Source organism: Odocoileus virginianus, chromosome 33, assembly GCF_023699985.2.
Source record: "Odocoileus virginianus isolate 20LAN1187 ecotype Illinois chromosome 33, Ovbor_1.2, whole genome shotgun sequence".
NCBI classification, from domain to species: Eukaryota; Metazoa; Chordata; class Mammalia; order Artiodactyla; family Cervidae; genus Odocoileus; species Odocoileus virginianus.
Window position 1 is genome coordinate 1,541,087 of NC_069706.1, and position 17,367 is coordinate 1,558,453.

The 17,367-nt window shown below is 59.6% G+C and overlaps 1 protein-coding gene across 9 annotated transcripts in view; it reads left to right on the top strand.

Annotated features, from left to right (window-relative positions):
* The first annotated feature begins 69 nt into the window (after nucleotides 1–69).
* Nucleotides 70–17,367, top strand: part of TSC2 (TSC complex subunit 2) — a 29,562-nt gene continuing 12,264 nt past the window's right edge. For 6 of the 9 annotated variants that reach the window (XM_020886497.2, XM_020886496.2, XM_070461028.1 and 3 more), the window contains exons 1-21: nucleotides 93–176; nucleotides 734–900; nucleotides 1,922–2,008; nucleotides 3,694–3,804; nucleotides 4,517–4,661; nucleotides 5,649–5,766; nucleotides 6,162–6,210; nucleotides 6,627–6,752; nucleotides 7,075–7,148; nucleotides 8,146–8,272; nucleotides 9,013–9,156; nucleotides 9,819–9,956; nucleotides 10,460–10,563; nucleotides 10,935–11,016; nucleotides 12,039–12,194; nucleotides 12,907–13,023; nucleotides 14,337–14,459; nucleotides 15,109–15,215; nucleotides 15,395–15,545; nucleotides 16,157–16,279; nucleotides 16,738–16,872. In XM_020886497.2, the coding sequence (XP_020742156.2) occupies nucleotides 763–900; nucleotides 1,922–2,008; nucleotides 3,694–3,804; nucleotides 4,517–4,661; nucleotides 5,649–5,766; nucleotides 6,162–6,210; nucleotides 6,627–6,752; nucleotides 7,075–7,148; nucleotides 8,146–8,272; nucleotides 9,013–9,156; nucleotides 9,819–9,956; nucleotides 10,460–10,563; nucleotides 10,935–11,016; nucleotides 12,039–12,194; nucleotides 12,907–13,023; nucleotides 14,337–14,459; nucleotides 15,109–15,215; nucleotides 15,395–15,545; nucleotides 16,157–16,279; nucleotides 16,738–16,872 (2,355 nt within the window). In that variant the 5' untranslated portion in view covers nucleotides 93–176; nucleotides 734–762. Of the gene's footprint in view, nucleotides 177–733; nucleotides 901–1,921; nucleotides 2,009–3,693; nucleotides 3,805–4,516; nucleotides 4,662–5,648; nucleotides 5,767–6,161; nucleotides 6,211–6,626; nucleotides 6,753–7,074; nucleotides 7,149–8,145; nucleotides 8,273–9,012; nucleotides 9,157–9,818; nucleotides 9,957–10,459; nucleotides 10,564–10,934; nucleotides 11,017–12,038; nucleotides 12,195–12,906; nucleotides 13,024–14,336; nucleotides 14,460–15,108; nucleotides 15,216–15,394; nucleotides 15,546–16,156; nucleotides 16,280–16,737; nucleotides 16,873–17,367 lie in introns of those variants that run through there. The other 3 variants (XM_020886495.2, XM_020886501.2, XM_070461029.1) reach the window with 2 other exon arrangements.

The following is a 17,367-nucleotide window of genomic DNA, read 5'->3' on the forward strand; positions in this document are numbered from 1 at the left end:
AGAGAGTGGCCCAGGACTACGCCTCCCAGCAAGCCCTGCGGCGGCCCTCGGCTCCCTCCCACGGCCCCCTCCCACGGCCGGAAGTTCGGGTCGCGCTTCCGGCGGCGGCCTGTGGCCCGGGGTGTGCTGGGTTCTCCGCCCCGGGGCAACCCGGCGCGCGGCGGGCGGGGCGAGTGGTGAGTGGCTCGCGGCGTCCGGGCCGCAGGCGCCGGCTAGGCCCGCGGGGTGGCCGGCCCCGACGGGACGGCGGGGGACGCTTGCCCCTCCAGGCCTGTCCCGCGCTGAGGCGGCGGGGGCGGACCCCACGGTGTCGCGCCCGGCCCTCGGGCGCGCCCACCTCAGGCTGACCCTGGAGCTCCAAGCATTCCTTGGCTTTAAGTCCGTGGCGGGTGCGGAGGGGGGGTGGTCCCTGCTCCTGGCGTCCCCCCGACAGTCCTCTCCCACACGGGGCGAAGAGAGACGGCAGACATCGGGGCTCCCTGGACCCCGCGGCGGCCGTCCGGGCCCCTCCCACACCGCATGCACTGAGTCAGGAGGCGCGGGCGGACGGCCGGGCCCTTCATGGGTTTATTTCTGGCCGGGACTGCCTGGCTGTGGTGGAGGTCTCCAGGGGGCTGTGGGAGGAAGAAAGGTCGTGCCCACCGGGAACCTAGGGTCCGCGGGCGGCCGGCGGTCCGCTGCGGGGCGGGCGGGCAGAGCCGTTCCTGAGGTCTCTGCCTGATTCTCGGCACAGAGGAGTCCTCTGGTGCATCCTTGCCCAGCATGGCTAAGCCAGCAAGCAAAGATTCAGGCTTGAAGGAGAAGTTCAAGATTCTGTTGGGACTGGGGACTCCACGGCCAAATCCCAGGTCTGCAGAGGGCAAACAGACTGAGTTTATCATCACCGCGGAAATCCTGAGAGTGAGTGAGCTGCCTGGGTCTTCTCTGCTGAATGGGAGGTGCAGGGAACGCTGAGTTTGACCTGTCATCAGGTTCTATGGGGTTGCTGTCCCCAGCACCATGGTGGTGATGGTTTTCCTCTGGGTATTCAGGAAGTCAGGATCTTGGGGACTTGGTCCAGTACACTGGAGTTAGTATTCAGATGTTGATGTTAAGAAAATCTGTTTCACTAGATGTGACCAGAACACCACGGTCTGTGCAGGTGATTAGGATTATGCCCAGGTGTAACTGATAATTTGAGAGTTCCTGGGAGAAGTAAGTCTTTACTCTTTTGCGTGTGTTGGACTCTCTCAGCACATGCCTAGTCAGTGCTTTGCCCATAAATAATGTTGAATTTTTGTGCTTTTAAGGTTTCCTGTCCAGAAACAACCAACACGCTCATCAGTTGGTGAAGGTGCCAGCAAAATACGATAGATACATCCATAGGATGGAGACTGTTATTTGCCAAAAAGAATGAAGCACTGATAACGTGCAAAAGCATGAATGAACTTTGAAAACATTCTAAGTGAAAGAAGCCAATTGCAAAGTCTCACATTAATGTATGATTGTGTATATATGAAGTTTCTAGAATAAGCAAACCCATAGAGACAAAGTAGTTTAGCTTTTGCCAGGGCTTGGGTGAGGAGGGGATGAGGAGTGAAGCTTCCTTTCGAGGTGATGAAAATGTTCTGGAATTAGTGGATCTGGTTGCAAGCACTGAATATACTAAGAGCTGAATTATACAGTTTAAAGTCATTACAATGGTGAGTTTCATATGTGAGTTTTTTTTTTAGTGAAAAAAAGTGTAGCTATGAAAAAAAAAAGTTGTTTGTTCTCACTCCCTTAAGGTGGGAGTGGTCAACTAGTGATTCCTGGTTTCAAGAGGTCTGCTGTACGTCTCCAGTGTTGGTAAGACAGGGCAGTTCTTAGAGTGCCCTGTGATTCACAGGTAAGGAGACCTGGTCCCTGAGCCGGGACCCCCTTGCCTTCTTTATCTCTCCAGGAGCTGAGTGTTGAATGTGGCCTCAACAATCGCATCCGGGTGATAGGGCAGATCTGTGAGGTTGCCAGAACCAAGAAATTCGAAGAGGTAGGTGTGTCTCGGGTGGGTGACTAGACAGATTCATGTGAACTGCGTTAGAGGCTGATTCGGCTTTTTCTAGGAGCAGGGCTGACAGCTGACTTTGCTAAGGAACTGTTGCACACCGTTTGAGAAATCTAGTCTTGTCTTAGTGGTGGGGAGAGGTTCCCTGGTGGCTCAGCTGGTAAAAAATCCTGCCACGCAGGACACCTGGGTTCTATCTCTGGGTTGGGAAGATCTGCTGGAGAAGGGAAAGGCTACCCACTCCAGTATTCTGGCTTGGAGAATTCCATGGACTGTATAGTCCATGGGGTCGCAAAGAGTCGGATACGACTGAGAGACTTTTTTCACTTAGTGATAGGGAAGCTTTTGGAAATGTCCTGAGTACAACTCTGATAGGCCAGTTATGTGTGGAGATGGGGAGCAAGGGGTTAGGTTCTTTTAGCAGATTCGGGAGAGGTTTTGCGATGGCTTACAGAAATGCACAGTCATTGTCCTCTCACATTACACACTTGCAGGAGAGTCTTTTGGGGAGAGACGTTTGGGTGGCGTTAAGCAGCCTCACAGATGTAGGCATGTTTATTTCTGACAGGTGCTTCTAGGCTCTTTCCCACGTCCTGTGGACAGAGGGGGCGCTGCCATTAGAGTTCCTCCAGGTCTGTGCGCTCGCCTTGCCGCCCCACTTCTGTGCGAGTGACACAGGTCTAAACGTGGGTTTCATACCTGGCGGGCTCAGATCTGCTTGGGGGAGAGTGACCCCTGTGTCCTCTGCAGACCATCTGAAACATGCAGGCTGCACTTCACCAGGGATAAATGTGAGGATAGGCATCAGAGTTCTCAGAGTTGTCGGTGTGAGTGCAGAAAAGGGAGCCATGACCTGGGTGCCGTCTAGTGAATGCGCGGCTTGGCCTCAGAGGCCCGGGTAGTCTAGGGGCTCAGGTTGCATCGGGAGGAGTACAGGGAATGGGACAGAGGAGGGGAGGTTCCGAGATGTGTCGAGTTGGTCGGAGTGTTGGTCAGACTGCGTCTATAAGACATTTTAGCCCCCCTCTTAAGAGGAGTGAGTGCAGGAAAGGGTGAGTGGTCTGGAAGCCTTGGCTGAAGTGGAGAAAGGAAGGTGGTATGAGAGGCTGATTCGAAGAGCTCTGGGGAAAGGGCTCAGTTCCCTCGTGGGCTGGGTGGACTTAGAAAGCAGATTCCAGAACCTGCACAGAGTATTTAGCAGAGGCAGAGTCTGGGTAGAGTGCTAAGTAGCCCGAAGCTAGCTTGTTCACACCAGGGGGAACCAGAGCACGGGGCTCCTGGGTCAGGTCGCAGGCCCAGGGTATAGCTCTGGCACTGCTGGTTCTGAGCGTCTTCAGGTGACTTTGCCCAGAGAGGCTGAGCAAGCTCTGGGAACTCCCTGCTGACCTCCAGGGGCAGCCAGGACAGCCTCCCTGGCCCACCTGCCCTCCTCCCTGCCCTCAGCCTATGGCCTGGTGAGGGTTAAAGCACTGGCTAGGGTTTGAAGGCGCTTGGAGCCGTTCCCCTGCTCAGGCTCATGCTCGCTGCAGGCTGTGACATGTACATGAGGGCTTTAGAGAAGCAAGTTCAAGTCAGAAGAGCATGTTGTTCTGCTCTGTCCTGTGCCCATGAGACTGTCCTCTGAGCTGAGGGGCTAGCACACCAATCGCCATCCCTTCTCTGCCGAGCAGCATGCAGTGGAAGCACTCTGGAAGGCCGTCTCGGATCTGCTGCAGCCAGAGCGGCCGCCCGAGGCTCGGCATGCAGTGCTGGCTCTGCTGAAAGCCATCGTGCAGGGGCAGGTAAGGGCGGCTGCGTGCTGAGCACGGCGGACTTGCGTCTAGTGGTGGCACCCCGCACAGGTCGGCTGGTGCCCAGGGCCCTGCAGCTGCACGGCTCGTGTGGGCACGTGTGTCACGCCTCCGATCTCTGTGACCTGCACAAGCCACCGCCACCTCCCCTGTCCAGTGAGGGTGCTTGTCCCTCCTCCTCTGGGGTGTAAACGAGGCAGTCTGTGCCGCATGAGGAGTGGTGCTGGCATGAGTGCGCCATTGCTGTCTTGCTCTCACTGACCTCCCGCCCCTGCCCCCTGGGGTCCGGCCCTGCTGGAACACCCAGGCCGCCTCTCGCCATTCCTACACGGGCGGTCCCCTCTCCTCCTGGCTGGTTTCCTCTACGCCTTCACACCCCTGCTCCGAGAAGCCCCCACCTCAGCTTGGCTAGGCCGCTGTTGTCATTGTGTGAGCTACCCCTTGAGGGTGGGGTGCATTGGCCCCCGCTGAGTGCCTGCCCCTGTATCCAGACCTGGGCGCCTAGTAGGTGTTCCACACACAGGTCAGCTGATGACCAGTGTGCGCAGTCCCCTCCCCATCTGGTCCCTCACAGCTGCTTCCTAAGGGAGGGATATAGCCCCAGGGCTGGGAGTCTTGGGGCCCGTGGCACTTCCAGGACTTCTCACAGCTGCCCGGGAAACCCAGGGGATCCTGACTGCTGACCCCGTGGTTTTGTCTTCAGGGGGACCGCCTGGGCGTTCTCAGGGCCCTCTTCTTCAAGGTCATTAAGGATTACCCCTCTAATGAAGACCTCCACGAGAGACTGGAAGTTTTCAAGGCCCTCACAGACAATGGGAGACACATCACCTACTTGGAAGAAGAGCTGGGTGGGTGCCACATTGGGTGTGAGGTTTCTCTGGCCTTGGTGATCAGATTTAATCCGAGATACCCAAGGCCTCGGGGTCCAGAGGGAGAGCTGCAGTTCACAAGGGCGGCCTGAAGAGGGTGCTGCAGCACCCAGGTCTGCTTACCTGTGTGCAGCCTGCTTCAGCTGCCCAGAGCTCCTGGGGAGCTTGTTAAAAACGCACAGTTCTGGGCTTCGCTCCAGACCTGCTGGCTCTGACCCCTGGGGACTAGGGTCTGGACATGTCTTTTGGGCAGGCAGGAGGTGGTCTGAGTTTTGTTTTTGGAGAGCGTGCTGTCAACCCAGGCCTCAGGCTGGGTCTTGTCCAGAGTGTCCTGAGGTTTCTGGGGCCCAGGGCCACCTTGCCTGTCTTCCTTCTTCTCCTTCACGCGAGTCTGGCCTCCTAGTCCTTCCCTTAGCTGGCCGTCCTCCCTGTTGTCCTTACAGTGTGAGTTTCCATGATCTTTAGAGTTCATGTCACTGCTGTGGGGAGAGAGAAGGGCAGAGGAAGAAGTGCATCTGTCTTGGGCCTTGCTGTTGCGTAAATTAGAAGATGGGCCTCAGCTGTCGGCCCTGCTGTAGCACAGGTGCTGACGCTGAGGCAGTGGTCAGGTTTTCTGTCCAAGTTTATTTGGCTAGGAACTGAGCAATGCTTGTGTCTCTTGTTGGGGGAGGCCCTCCTAGACTCTTATTCCCTGTTTGCACCCCCAGCATCAGGGGTAAGGGCTGTGAGCATCAGATGCACAAAGGCTACCCATTCCCCAGCCCAGACCCTGCATGCACCTGGGTGCTGGTGAGCTCCTGTGACTCGCTGGCCTGCTGGGGCTCCAGCTCAGCTGCCATCAGCACCCTGGTGGCCCGCCTGTCATTCCCTGGGGACCATTGATGTGGTTTCCAGCAGTGAATGGGAGGGGAACACGGTTTCCTGGGGAGAGGGTGAGTTGTATGGACGTTGCTCTCTTCTCCCCAGCGGACTTTGTCCTGCAGTGGATGGATGTCGGCCTGTCCTCCGAATTCCTCCTGGTGCTCGTGAACTTAGTCAAATTCAATAGCTGTTACCTTGATGAATACATCGCATCCATGGTCCAGTAAGAAAGCTTTTTAGTCACATTGGCCTGATCACAGTCTCACTGTCTCATGCCCGCAGTTCAGCTCTGCAGGGTGAATAAAGCTGTTGAAACCATTAAATGAGACATTAGAAGTGGCCAGAGCCATTTTCCACATGGCATTTGTGACATGTGTGACGTCACCTGGTGACTGGTTTACTGTTTCTCGTCACATGTTCAGAACACTGCAGCCTGCGGGCAGGGGCGTGGCGTTGGTGCTGCACACCCCGCAGGCACCGAGCAGTGGTGGGGAGGCAGGGGCCCTGAGGGAGGGCAAACCTCCTTTTTAACTGACTTTGTCGAGGAAGCAGGAAGTAGAGTGGAGCCACCCGATCTCTGGGCAGTGTCCTCTCAGCTGCCTTGTGCTTCTTCCCCAGCATGGTCTGCCTGCTGTGTGTCCAGACTGTGTCCTCCGTGGACATAGAGGTCAGTAACCCCCCCAAGGCCCCCCTCCCCCCAGGGATGGTCCCTTCCACCCTCCTGGGCAGGCCAGGTGGTGTTACAACTGAGACCCTGGGCCCTGGGGTCAAGCCCTGTGCTGCTGCTCACCAGCTGGGTGGCCTCGGGCATGCTGCTTGGCCTCTCTGAGCCTCAGGACTCTCCTGTAAGGAAGGCCAGTTGGGTGACATCTGTTTTGGGGTCATGGTTTATGACGGGATGACCCACTGTGACCAGGATGGAGCAGGGCCTCGCTCACTGACTCTGAGGGTCCCAGGAGGGCCACTTTGGCAGAGGGAGGGCGATCGTCACTGGCCAAAGGGTCGTCGGTGGGAAGTGGTGGAGGTGTGCCATCCCTGCAGGCAGAAGGCAGGGCCGGCTTGACCCTCTCTCCGCCCCCCCAGGTGTCTCTGCAGGTCCTGGATGCTGTGGTCTGCTACAACTGTCTGCCTGCCGAGAGCCTCCCCCTGTTCATCGTCACCCTCTGCCGTACCATCAACGTCAAGGAGCTCTGTGAGCCTTGCTGGAAGGTAGGGTCTCCACTTCCGTTCCACAGAGACTTCCCAGGGGAGGTGATAAGTCAGCCCGAGCATGGGACAAGGGCCGTCTGGCATGCAGTGAATGGCCTCTGACTCCCGGCACTCCCAGACAGTGGCCTGCTGAGGGAAGCCAATGCATTTTCCCAGTGGCCGAGCTGAGGCCAGGGTTTGGTGGCATTTTGAGGGCAAACTCGGGTACCTGTGTCTGGGAGGAGGTGGTGGAAAGCAGCTGGGCATGGAGGGCTGCAGGGCATGGCCATTCGAGGCCTGGGGCTTGTGTCTGCCCGTCCGACGGCAACGTGTTCCTTCCCAGCTGATGCGCAACCTCCTGGGCACCCACCTGGGCCACAGTGCCATCTACCACATGTGCCGCATCATGGAGGACAGGTGAGTGCAGGTCGCCCGGCCCCTGTGGGCGAGGATGCGGGCAGCTCAGGGGCCGCGGGGATCCCCAGGGGGGCCCCCCTGTGGGCTCTGGCCCAGCACAGGCTGATGGGAACTTCCTGGGCTGGTGGGGGGCTGCTCCATAAGGGAGCGCTAAGCTGGGGGGTACGTCTTCTGCTCCTGTCCTCCTCCTCCTGATGAAGTCAGGATACTCAGCCTGAGCTCCCGACCCCCTTCCACATGTGGACCTCCTCCAGCAGGGCCGCATCCCCAGGCCTGCCTCACTTCCTGCAGCCAGACCATCACAGGGCCTGTCATTTTTGCCCTGAGATGGTTCATCGGTCCACTCCCCAGCCCCACTCGCACCCTCAGCACTCACCTGCTCACTGCTCTCCTGCACCCACTCTTGGCTTCCCAAGTCCAGTCCTCCACACGGCAGCCACACAGATCTGACAGTGTCCTTCTCTGCCCAAAGCCACAGTGGCTCCTAGTGCCCTCAGCCTGTGAGCCTCTTGTTCCTCCATCTTGCCTTTCTGCTGGCCACCCTGGGCCTTGCACTACTGTTCGTCTTGCTGGAATGTCCTGCTGCCCGGGTTGAGAGTCTCTGAGTGTCCTTGACATCTCAGTGTTGTGCCTGGTTCCCCGGTGGCCTGAGCAGGTCTGCTCTCATGTCCCACAGCTCCTCCTCAGCTGTAACCTGAGGGGGTCCCTAGCGTTAGTTTACGCAATCATTTGGTTCACACCTGTTTCTCCGAGGCTGTCAGCACCACGAGGCCGAGGGCCTTTGTGTCCTGGCAGCTCGTGTGGCTCCTCAGCCAGTCAGCGTGATGACTGTTGAGCAAATGTGAGAACAGGCTGCATAGTTGTGCTGCCCTGCGCAGTCCCTTCCCCTACTCGGCTCCCACCTCAGAAGTGTAGGGACCTCTGGAGAAGCTGCTGGAGCCTGGCAGACACCGGGCTGCCCTCTGCTCATGTCCCATGTTCCTGGGGACACTTTCAGAGCCTACATGGAGGACGCACCGCTGCTGAGAGGAGCTGTGTTCTTTGTTGGCATGGCTCTCTGGGGTGCCCACCGGCTCTATTCTCTCAAGAACTCCCCAACATCTGTGTTGCCATCGTTTTATGAGGTAACTTAGTTTCCGCACCATGGTAAGCTGGCGAGTGGTGGGGGGGTTCCCCTCAGCTGGGCCAGGCCTGTCATATTTGAGTCTGCTGCAGGGACGGGGCTTTGCGTGTAGGGATGAGATGTGGGGCCTTTGAAGGGTTCGTTTGCAAGCAGATGTTATACTTTATGAATTTCATCTTCTGCCGATTAACATCAGGACTGCTCAAGAGTCCCTTGGGGATAGCCGCATGCTTGCTTTTGACAGTTCCCTTGGTCAAGTGGCAGCCTTGCTCTTATTCTAGAATGGGGCCACAGATGGTAGCTCACGTCTGTGCAGTGCCTGGTGGGGTCTGGAGCACTTTGTTGTATGTTTTCACGTAGTTGTCACGGCATTCTGGTGAGCTGGGGTGATCACACTCTCCTCAGCTTACCAGACGAACGAATGCACTGGGTGGTGTCCAGGCTTGCACCACATCCTGATCAGGGTCATCCTGGCTGGGGAGGGCATGCTCTCTGTGCATGGCTTGCGTTTCATGAGGCCAGTCAGTCGGGGCCCAGAAATGAAGTGAACAGTCTGGCTCCATCAGGCCCTTTGGAGCCAGCATAGAACACACACTTCCGGGCTCCTGAGGTGCTGTTTCTGTGGCCTGTGAGACGTGTGGAAGCGAAGTGTCTCAGGCTCGGTTCCAAGAGAGGGCTGTGTGCCGGGGCTTCCTTTGCGAGATCTAGCAGGAGCTGACCGCCACATGCCCCGTGTTCCAGGCCATGACCTGCCCGAATGAGGTGGTGTCCTACGAGATTGTCCTCTCCATAACCAGACTCATCAAGAAGTACAGGAGGGAGCTCCAGGCCGTGACCTGGGACATCCTGCTGAACATCATCGAGCGTCTGCTCCAGCAGCTCCAGGTGAGGTGGGCAGGAAGGCTGGCATGGGGAGACTGGGACTGTGGACTGGTCAGCCTGGAGGGCCCTCCCTCAGAGCCTGCTGCGCCACGTCCCCTGATGGTTTTCAGGGCTGTCAGCTCGTGGTCCACTGAAGATGGCTGTTTTTCCCAAACACGCTTTGTCAGCTGGAGCAGGATTGTGTTGTAGGTGGGCAGGGGGTGGGGGCCATGTCAATCAGGATGGACAGTGTAACCTGCCGGGTCACCCCCACGGCTGCAAGTAGACCCCGAAGACAGTTCCTGCCCACCGTTTTGGTGGACCTTTGGAAGAAGGCGTTGCCCATGGCGGGAAGGAGGATGTGCAGGGGCTGTGAGGAGAGGCGGGCACACACAACGCAGGCTCGGGCCTGGGCCTCCCATGGAGGGGACGGACTGGAACTCAGTGGAGCCTGGGCTCCCGTCCCTGAGGGATGGGTGCTGACTGTTCAGGCAGTGCTTAATCTTGGAGGGATGGGCTGGAAAACCACGCCACTGGGCCCCCAGAAGGTACAAGATCCTGGGGGCGGCCCACTCTGCAGGCAGCGCCAGTACTCCATTGGACCCAGCTGCCTTGCGCTGACTCCAGTGCCGAGTCCTGGCAGGGAGTTGGGCTCCTTCCTGAGTGCCAGCATCCCTGTGTTGCAGAGCCTGGACAGCCCAGAGCTGAGTGCCATTGTGCACGACCTGCTGAGCACAGTGGAGGAGCTGTGTGACCAGAACGAGTTTCATGGCTCACAGGAGAGATACTTTGAGCTCGTGGAGAGGTGTGCGGACCAGAGGCCTGTAAGACCACCTCTCTCCTCACCACAGTGGGGCTGGGGTTTAGGTCAGGTGGTTGGCGGGGGTGCTGTGTGGGTCTGGGGGAGGTTCTCTGTGAGTTTGAAGTAAAAGCCCGGGCAGGCTCCTGTTCCCCTGGGGTTTATGCCCCACCGGTGGTGTCTGCAGGCGTCAGCAGGCTGGAGGCATGCAGGCCTGGGTGCTCCGCACAGCCCAACTCCATCTCTGCCCACCTCGGTGGTGGGAGACACCTGGCAGTTCCGTGCTCGGTGTGTCTGCTCCCCGTGCTGCAGGCCGTCCTGGCACAGAGAGGCTAGCCTGATGCCAGGCTTTCACGTGGGTGTTCAGTGAGTCCTCACCGAGGCCAGCAGAGCCTCTATCATGTAGGCTCCCTCCCTGTGTCCTGGCGTGGCTGGTCTCCTAGGCCAGCAGCGTGGGGCTGGGTTTATGAGAAAATCTCGGAAAGGGCTGAGTGGCTCCTTAACCCCGGGTCTTACTTCTTTTGACAGGAGTCCTCCCTCTTAAACTTAATAACCTATAGGGCTCAGTCCATCCATCCAGCGAAGGACGGCTGGATCCACAACCTGCAGCTGCTGATGGAGAGGTTCTTCAGGTAGGCGCACAACCAGAACAGTTAGCACTTTCCTCCCTGGTTCTTGAATGTGATGGTTCTCACTGCGTGGGAGAGGGTTTGTCTTCCAGTAGGACAGACAGTCCATCCCCTGAGGCTGCTGCGCTTGCTCCTCTTGTGGGGTGGTTGTCTGGAAAGAGGCCATCTCTGAGGGCCAGGTGCTCTGCCTTTCACCTGTTCTGAGTCTGCATGTTGCTGCGCTGGGTCCAGGCGGCAAGAATCTGGATTCAGTCTCTCCTGCCGCCGAGGCGGGTCGGTGTGGGGTGCCCAGAGGAACTCTCGGACCTCAGGCTGGTGCGAGGGAGGCGGCGGCTGGTGTACCTGCCCAGCCCAGCAGTGTGTCCCGCCCCCAGGAGTGAGTCACGCAGCGCCGTGCGCATCAAGGTGCTGGACGTCCTGTCCTTCGTGCTGCTCATCAACAGGCAGTTCTACGAGGTACGTGCCTGGGCTGCCATGGGAGCCCTGGGGTGGCGGGGGCGGCGTGACCTCCGAGGGCCATGCAGGGCACTGCTGGCCTCAGAAGCAGCCTGTAGCCCTTCTTGGGGCCCCTCAGTGGCAGGCTTTGTTTCCTCGTTGACCCCTCCCTCCCTCCCTCCCTCCCTCCCTCCTGCCAGGCCTATGGCTGAGAGGCCAGGAGGGCACAGCCCCTGCCTTCAGGAAAACAGACTTGTGTGGGGACGTTTTCCTTTCTGTGATCATGCTCGCCCTCCGGACTCTGGGTGGGTCCCCCGCTGCCATGGTGGGGCCACGCCCTGCCTGCCTCTCTGCGGTGTTGCTTCCCTTCCGGTCCATCCTTCTCTGGGTTTGGGCCAGAACCTGCCCTTCTTTCCAGAGCAGCCACAGCCCCGCCCGCTGGGCTGCCTCCTCCAGGGGAGGCGCTCAGGCGCCGGGTGTCTCCCCTCTTCCAGCACCTTCCTCACGGTGGCTTCGCTGCAGCGCCTGCTGCTCCTGGGACCTGTTGGCCCCGCCTGCCCTCTTAGCCTCCCCTTTCTCTGGATCTCTGTCTGCTGGAATTCACTCTTCAGAGTCCAGCTCAGCACTCTTCAGGAAGCCCTCTGAGCTCCCAAGTCCCTTGTGTTGGGGTCGTCTTGTCTTGTTCTCTGCTCCTGTAGTGCCTTGTAGCTGCTTCTGTTAAAGCGCCTCCTGCGGCCTCATGACAGTGGGCTCTGTGATATCAGCGCACACGCAGAGGACCCTCCTGTGGGGTCCTTCTGAATTGTGACACTGCAGGAGCGGGGATACAGTCATTGCCGTGTTCACGTCTGAGCCTGTACCCGCGGACTCTGCCCACGCTGGACCGCTGTGTACCTGCCATTGTCCTGAGCTGAAGGGCTGTGCCGAGCGCCCCTCCGGCTCTCGCACACCCCTGCCATGGGTCGTCCCAAGTCTGGAATGACGTGTTGGTGTATCTCGGCCATGGCCAGAGGCTCACCTGGTTGCTCTTGTGCTTGCTGCAGGAGGAGCTTATCAACTCAGTGGTCATCTCGCAGCTCTCCCACATCCCTGAGGATAGAGACCACCAGGTCCGGAAGCTGGCCACCCAGTTGCTGGTAGATCTGGCCGAAGGCTGCCATACCCACCACTTCAACAGTCTACTGGACATCATTGAGAAAGTGAGAGCCGCGTGAACCTGGGGGGCCTAGGCGGCCACTGGGACCCCTCCCGGTGGCGGAACCCAGCAGGCAGCAGCGTTCCCTGGACCCGCTGTCTGTTCTCTGCAGAGTGACTGCCTGAGTCTCCCTGAGACTGGTTCCCTCCCGGGGTTGGGAGGCCTGGCCAGGCCAGCTGCAGCCCTGCTGCCTGGGGCCCCAGGACATGTCTTTCTGGCTTCAGGAAGGGCTGGCTGGGGCAGGGCTTGGGTCCATTGCTCTTCTGCACAACTAGCCCCGTTTTCTTTTAGTTTTAAAATGCATTGCAGTTTCTGACCCCACTCCAGTACTCTTGCCTGAAAAATCCCATGGACAGAGGAGCCTGGTGGGCTGCAGTCCATGGGGTCACTAAGAGTCGGACATGACTCAGTGACTTCACTTTCACTTTCATGCACTGGAGAAGCAAATGGCAACCCACTCCAGTGTTCTTGCCTGGAGAATCGCAAGGGCGGGGGAGGCTGGTGGGCTGCCGTCTATGGGGTCGCACAGAGTCGGACACGACTGAGGCGACTTAGCAGCAGCAGCAGTTTCTGATCTGTGCCTTGACTGGATAGATGGCTCCCTTCCTTCTGAGAAACACAGGAGAATGCACTCGCTAGGTAGAGAACTGGGGAGGTGATGGTTGTTGCCTGAGGGAGCCCAGAGCTGGGGTTTAGAGGAGGTCTTCTCTCTGCAGGTGATCGCTCGCTCCCTCTCTCCGCCCCCTGAGCTGGAGGAGAGGGATGTGGCCGCATACTCGGCCTCCTTGGAGGACGTGAAGACTGCGGTCCTGGGGCTCCTGGTCATCCTTCAGGTGGGCTCTGCCTCAAGGTTGCTGCTCCCTGGGGACCTGCGCACTCCCGGAGGTTGTCCTGCCTCCTGGGTGCCATGGGGCCAGGTCAGAGTCCTCACAGCAGGGTAGACAAGGCCCCGAGTCAGTGCAGAACTTCCTCAGCTGTCCCTGTGGCCAGGAAGGCAGGGAGCGCTGCCACCTGTCTGGCCCCCTGGTTGTGGCACCCCTGGGGTCGCTGGTGCCGTGGCCGTCCCCTCACGTCCTGGCAGGGCAGTGATAGATGCTACTGCTGGCAACCAGCCCTCCATCGCTGACGGGCAAAGCATTGCAGTGCTACTTAAGGTCACCTGCCAGGATTTGTATTTTGTAAAGTGAAATGTTTGAGTCAGTTGGATCATCAACTACTTTGTAAAACGTTGATGGTAGAACTGTTGCCGTAAAGTTTATACGTGGTGGACTTTTATTACCTGGCGTGGAAGTTTAAAATGTATTTGCTACAAACACTGAGCGGCACCTCCTGAGCGTCTTGTCGACAGGAGCCTCGTGCTCCCTGTGTGCTGACTTGAGGGGTCGTGAGGAGCCCTGTGGTCTGGATGGACCAGAACCCTGCTGTGGGGAAGGAGGGAGAAACGGTCTTGCTCTCACTTGGAAATCCAGCCTGGAGACTTGGGGCTGTCAAGTGTGTGTGTGTGTGTGTGTGTGTGTGTGTGTGTGTGTGTGTCTGAACAGTGATGTGTTTTAAGTCTCCAAGGCTTAGAGTACCACAAAGGGGACCCCAGCCCTGCCCCGTAACCCCTGACCTGGTCCCCCAAACCAGGCTGCTGGCAGCCCTGAGCGCCATCTGCCTCCCCGCCCCCTCAGGCCTTGCCTGCCAGGAGGTTTCCTTGACCTCGTGGAGGGGGCGGGGATAATGACCGCCCCACCGCGAGGGGACAGCCCCCTTCATGGGCCCGCATGGGGCGCACACACCTCCTGCTGCGTGGGGTGATCCCCCACCCTGTTTCTCCCGCTTCACCTCGTGGTGTTGAGAAGGTGCGTTCTCCCTCACGTGGCTGTGCCGTTGCACAGTTTTCCTGATTTCCTATCTGATCCCCTTTGACAGCACAAACACGTGGCTGTCTCTGGTGTTCCGCCTTCGCCAAGGTGGGCATGTGGGGCCCTACCGGTGGAAGGAAGACCCAGAGTGGCGTTGGTGGCTCTCAGGGTTTCTACAGGGTGGTAGATGCGGCCAGTTACCTCAGTGCCTGCCTGGCTGCTCCCCGGGACACCACGGTGCTGGCTCCCTGGCTGCATCTTGGCCTCCTGCCTCACGGTGACCAGCACTCTCTCTGCAGACCAAGCTGTACGCCCTGCCCGCCAGCCATGCCACACGCGTGTACGAGACACTGGTCGGCCACATTCAGCTCCACTACAAGCACAGCTACACCCTGCCCATTGCCAGCAGCATCCGTCTGCAGGTGTGTGCCCGGGGCGCCCAGCAGCTGCAGCCGGCTCAGTAAATGCAGTGACCACTGGCTGGAGGGGTGGCGGGGCCCCAGGGGGGTCTGTAGCAGACTGTCCCTCCTTTGCACCAGCTGAGGCTGCTGCTTCCTTGGCCTGTGGTCTCTGTGCCTCTCAGTCACATGGGGTTCTGAGATGGGGGCAGAGAGCGGGAATTGCCCTGACTTCTAGGGGGTCCTGGTGCTCCAGAGCTTGGCGGTGGAGGGCAGGGCGGGGCACCCTAGCTTGAGCTTCCACCTGGGGAGCTGGCGGCAGGGTGACCAGAGGTCACTGGAGGGGCAGCCCTGTCCCTCATGGAGCGTCTGCCTGAGGGGACGGCTCTCTGTGTTTGGGGGCGAAGGTGTCCTAAGCAGAGCTCTGCTGGCAGTACCCTGGGCCATGCATTGCTGCCCGGCCAGGTGCCAGGCATCCGCTCCCCGCCCCGCTGCCCCGGGCAAGAGATTGGTGTTGCCCAACTGTTGTGGGGATGTCACAGGCCCCATGGGGAGGCCACAGGAGCCATGAAGTTGGGGCGGGTTTGCCGTTGGGGTGGCCACTCTGCCGAGAGCCTGCGTGGCTGGGCGGCGGTGTCCTGCTCTGTCGGACCGCTCCGCCCGCTCTCCGCAGGCCTTTGACTTCCTGCTGCAGCTGCGGGCCGACTCGCTGCACCGCCTGGGCCTACCCAGCAAGGACAGGCTCGTGAGGTTCAGCCCCTACTGCGTCTGTGACTACCTGTACGTCCGGGGCCCGGGGCGGGGTGGCGGCTGGCTGCTCTCACCCTGGGATGGCACTGGGGCTGGAGACGGCTCCAGAGGCCTCGGCGGACCCCGGTTGGGGCTTGGGGCCTACGTCCATCCTTAGCCTGCTGGAGCGGGAGCTCTGGGTTCAGCGTGGCTCCCGCCTGCTCCCACAGGGAGATGGAGAGGAGCTCTGAGAAGAAGGCTGGGGGGCCTCTGTCCCCGCCCACTGGGCCCCCTGGCCCTGCGCCCGCGGGCCCGGCCGTGCGCCTCGGCTCCCTGCCCTACTCCCTGCTCTTCCGTGTTCTGCTGCAGTGTCTGAAGCAGGTGAGAGGCCGGGCTCCCAACTGCACTGGGTCAGTCCGAGCTTTGTGGGTGCTCCCCGGGCACTCAGCCCCTTCCCCGTGTGGGTGACTTTGGAGGGCACTCAAGCCCGAGGGCCCTCAGTTGTTCCGTAGTGGGGTGCTGAGCGCCTGCCATGGGCAGTGCATCCCTGGACGCAGGGTGTGGAGCCCAGGAGACCTTCCGCCTCTGGGAAGTGGTTTTAGTACAAGAGTAAAGGATGTGGACAAACAGCTGGATTGTAGAGTGGGGCTTGCCTCAGGAGGCTCTGACAGACGATATGGGGCTAGGGGGATAGGGGCATTTTTATGTCATGGGATGTGAGGGGGGTGGGTGAGGGCAGTCTTGGAAGGTGGGAGATTCCAGTGGCAGGAGGGAGCCGGGCCTGGCGGTGGGGTGGGTAAGTTGCCTGCACTGGAGTTGGAGCTGGGCCTCCCGCACACCTGGCATCTGGAGGCAGCGGCCACGGCCCAGGACTGACCCTCCAAGTGCGAGCTGCAGGGACAGAGGGCCAGGTCATGCAGGAGAGCAGGTCCGAGCCCTGCTGCCGCCCAGGCGGAGCTCCCAGCCCTGAGATCCGTCTCCTATTGCTGCAGGAGACCGACTGGAAGGTGCTGAAGCTGGTGCTCAGCAAGCTGCCTGAGTCGCTGCGCTACAAGGTCCTCATCTTCACCTCCCCATGCAGCGTCGACCAGCTGTCCGCCGCCCTCTGCTCCATGGTGCGCCTTCCACCTTGGCCCTCCCCTGGTCCACAGAGCCTGGGGGTGCGCGGGGCCACGTATAGCACAAACAATTTTACCTCAGAGGCTCAGTCCCTGGCTGGAGCGCAGGAGGGGCCTCCAGGACCCCGTCGTCCAGTCCCAGCTCGCCAGTGGGGGATCAGGGGCCTCAGCAAAGGGCTGAGCTCGCAGGCCTGGACGGGGTCCTGACTCCTCCCTGCTCCTCCAAGGAGCTCCATGATATGGGCATCCCGTCTCCTGTCTCCCTAGCAGGTCAGCAGGTGTCCTCCTGCTGCTCCAAGAAAGCAGACTGCTGGTTAGAAAAGGCAGCAGGAGGGTCCCAGGCCTTTGGCCCATCCTCCTGCTGGGCCTCCATTCTCAGGGGCCTGCCTGGGTCTCCGGCCACCTGGCCTGATCTCTCTGCCAACAGAGTTTCACATCTGGGCTATGACTGTTAGCTTTCAGGTCCCAAGACCCTGGAGCGGCTCCGAGGCACCCCGGAAGGCTTCTCCAGAACCGACCTGCATCTTGCTGTGGTTCCCGTGCTGACGGCACTGATCTCTTACCATAACTACTTGGACAAAACTAGACAGGTACGAGGCGGGAGAGGGACAGATGGTTCCCAGGATGCTGGCCTCAGCCAGAGCGGCCCAGTGTCTTCCTTATAACCTGGTGCTGGGCCAGGACGAGGGCAGCTGGCTTTGTTTCCTTCTGGGGCCACCGCAGGCATGGGCTGGCCCAACCTAGAACCACGGACATTTGGACTTACTGGTGCTCCCAAGTTCTCTCCAGGTATGGGCTTATGCAGCCTTGAATGTCCCCTCCCAACGTAGCCCCGTTTTGTTTTTAAGGAGCATTGCCCGACTTGTCCTTACTCCAGCTTTAGGGTTGGTGTTCAGCCTCTTGATTGACGTGGACGTGTGTGGAGAGGCAGGGTGGGTGGGCCGAGGGCCCCCTACTTCTCTCTGCCTCCATGTCCATAATCAGGAGCAACAAGCATGCATGATAAAGCCTGTCTCCTCAGGTCCACATTGCTGGGTGCAAGGCCTGCAAGGAGCCGTCACCTCACTCTAAGTTCCGAACACTTG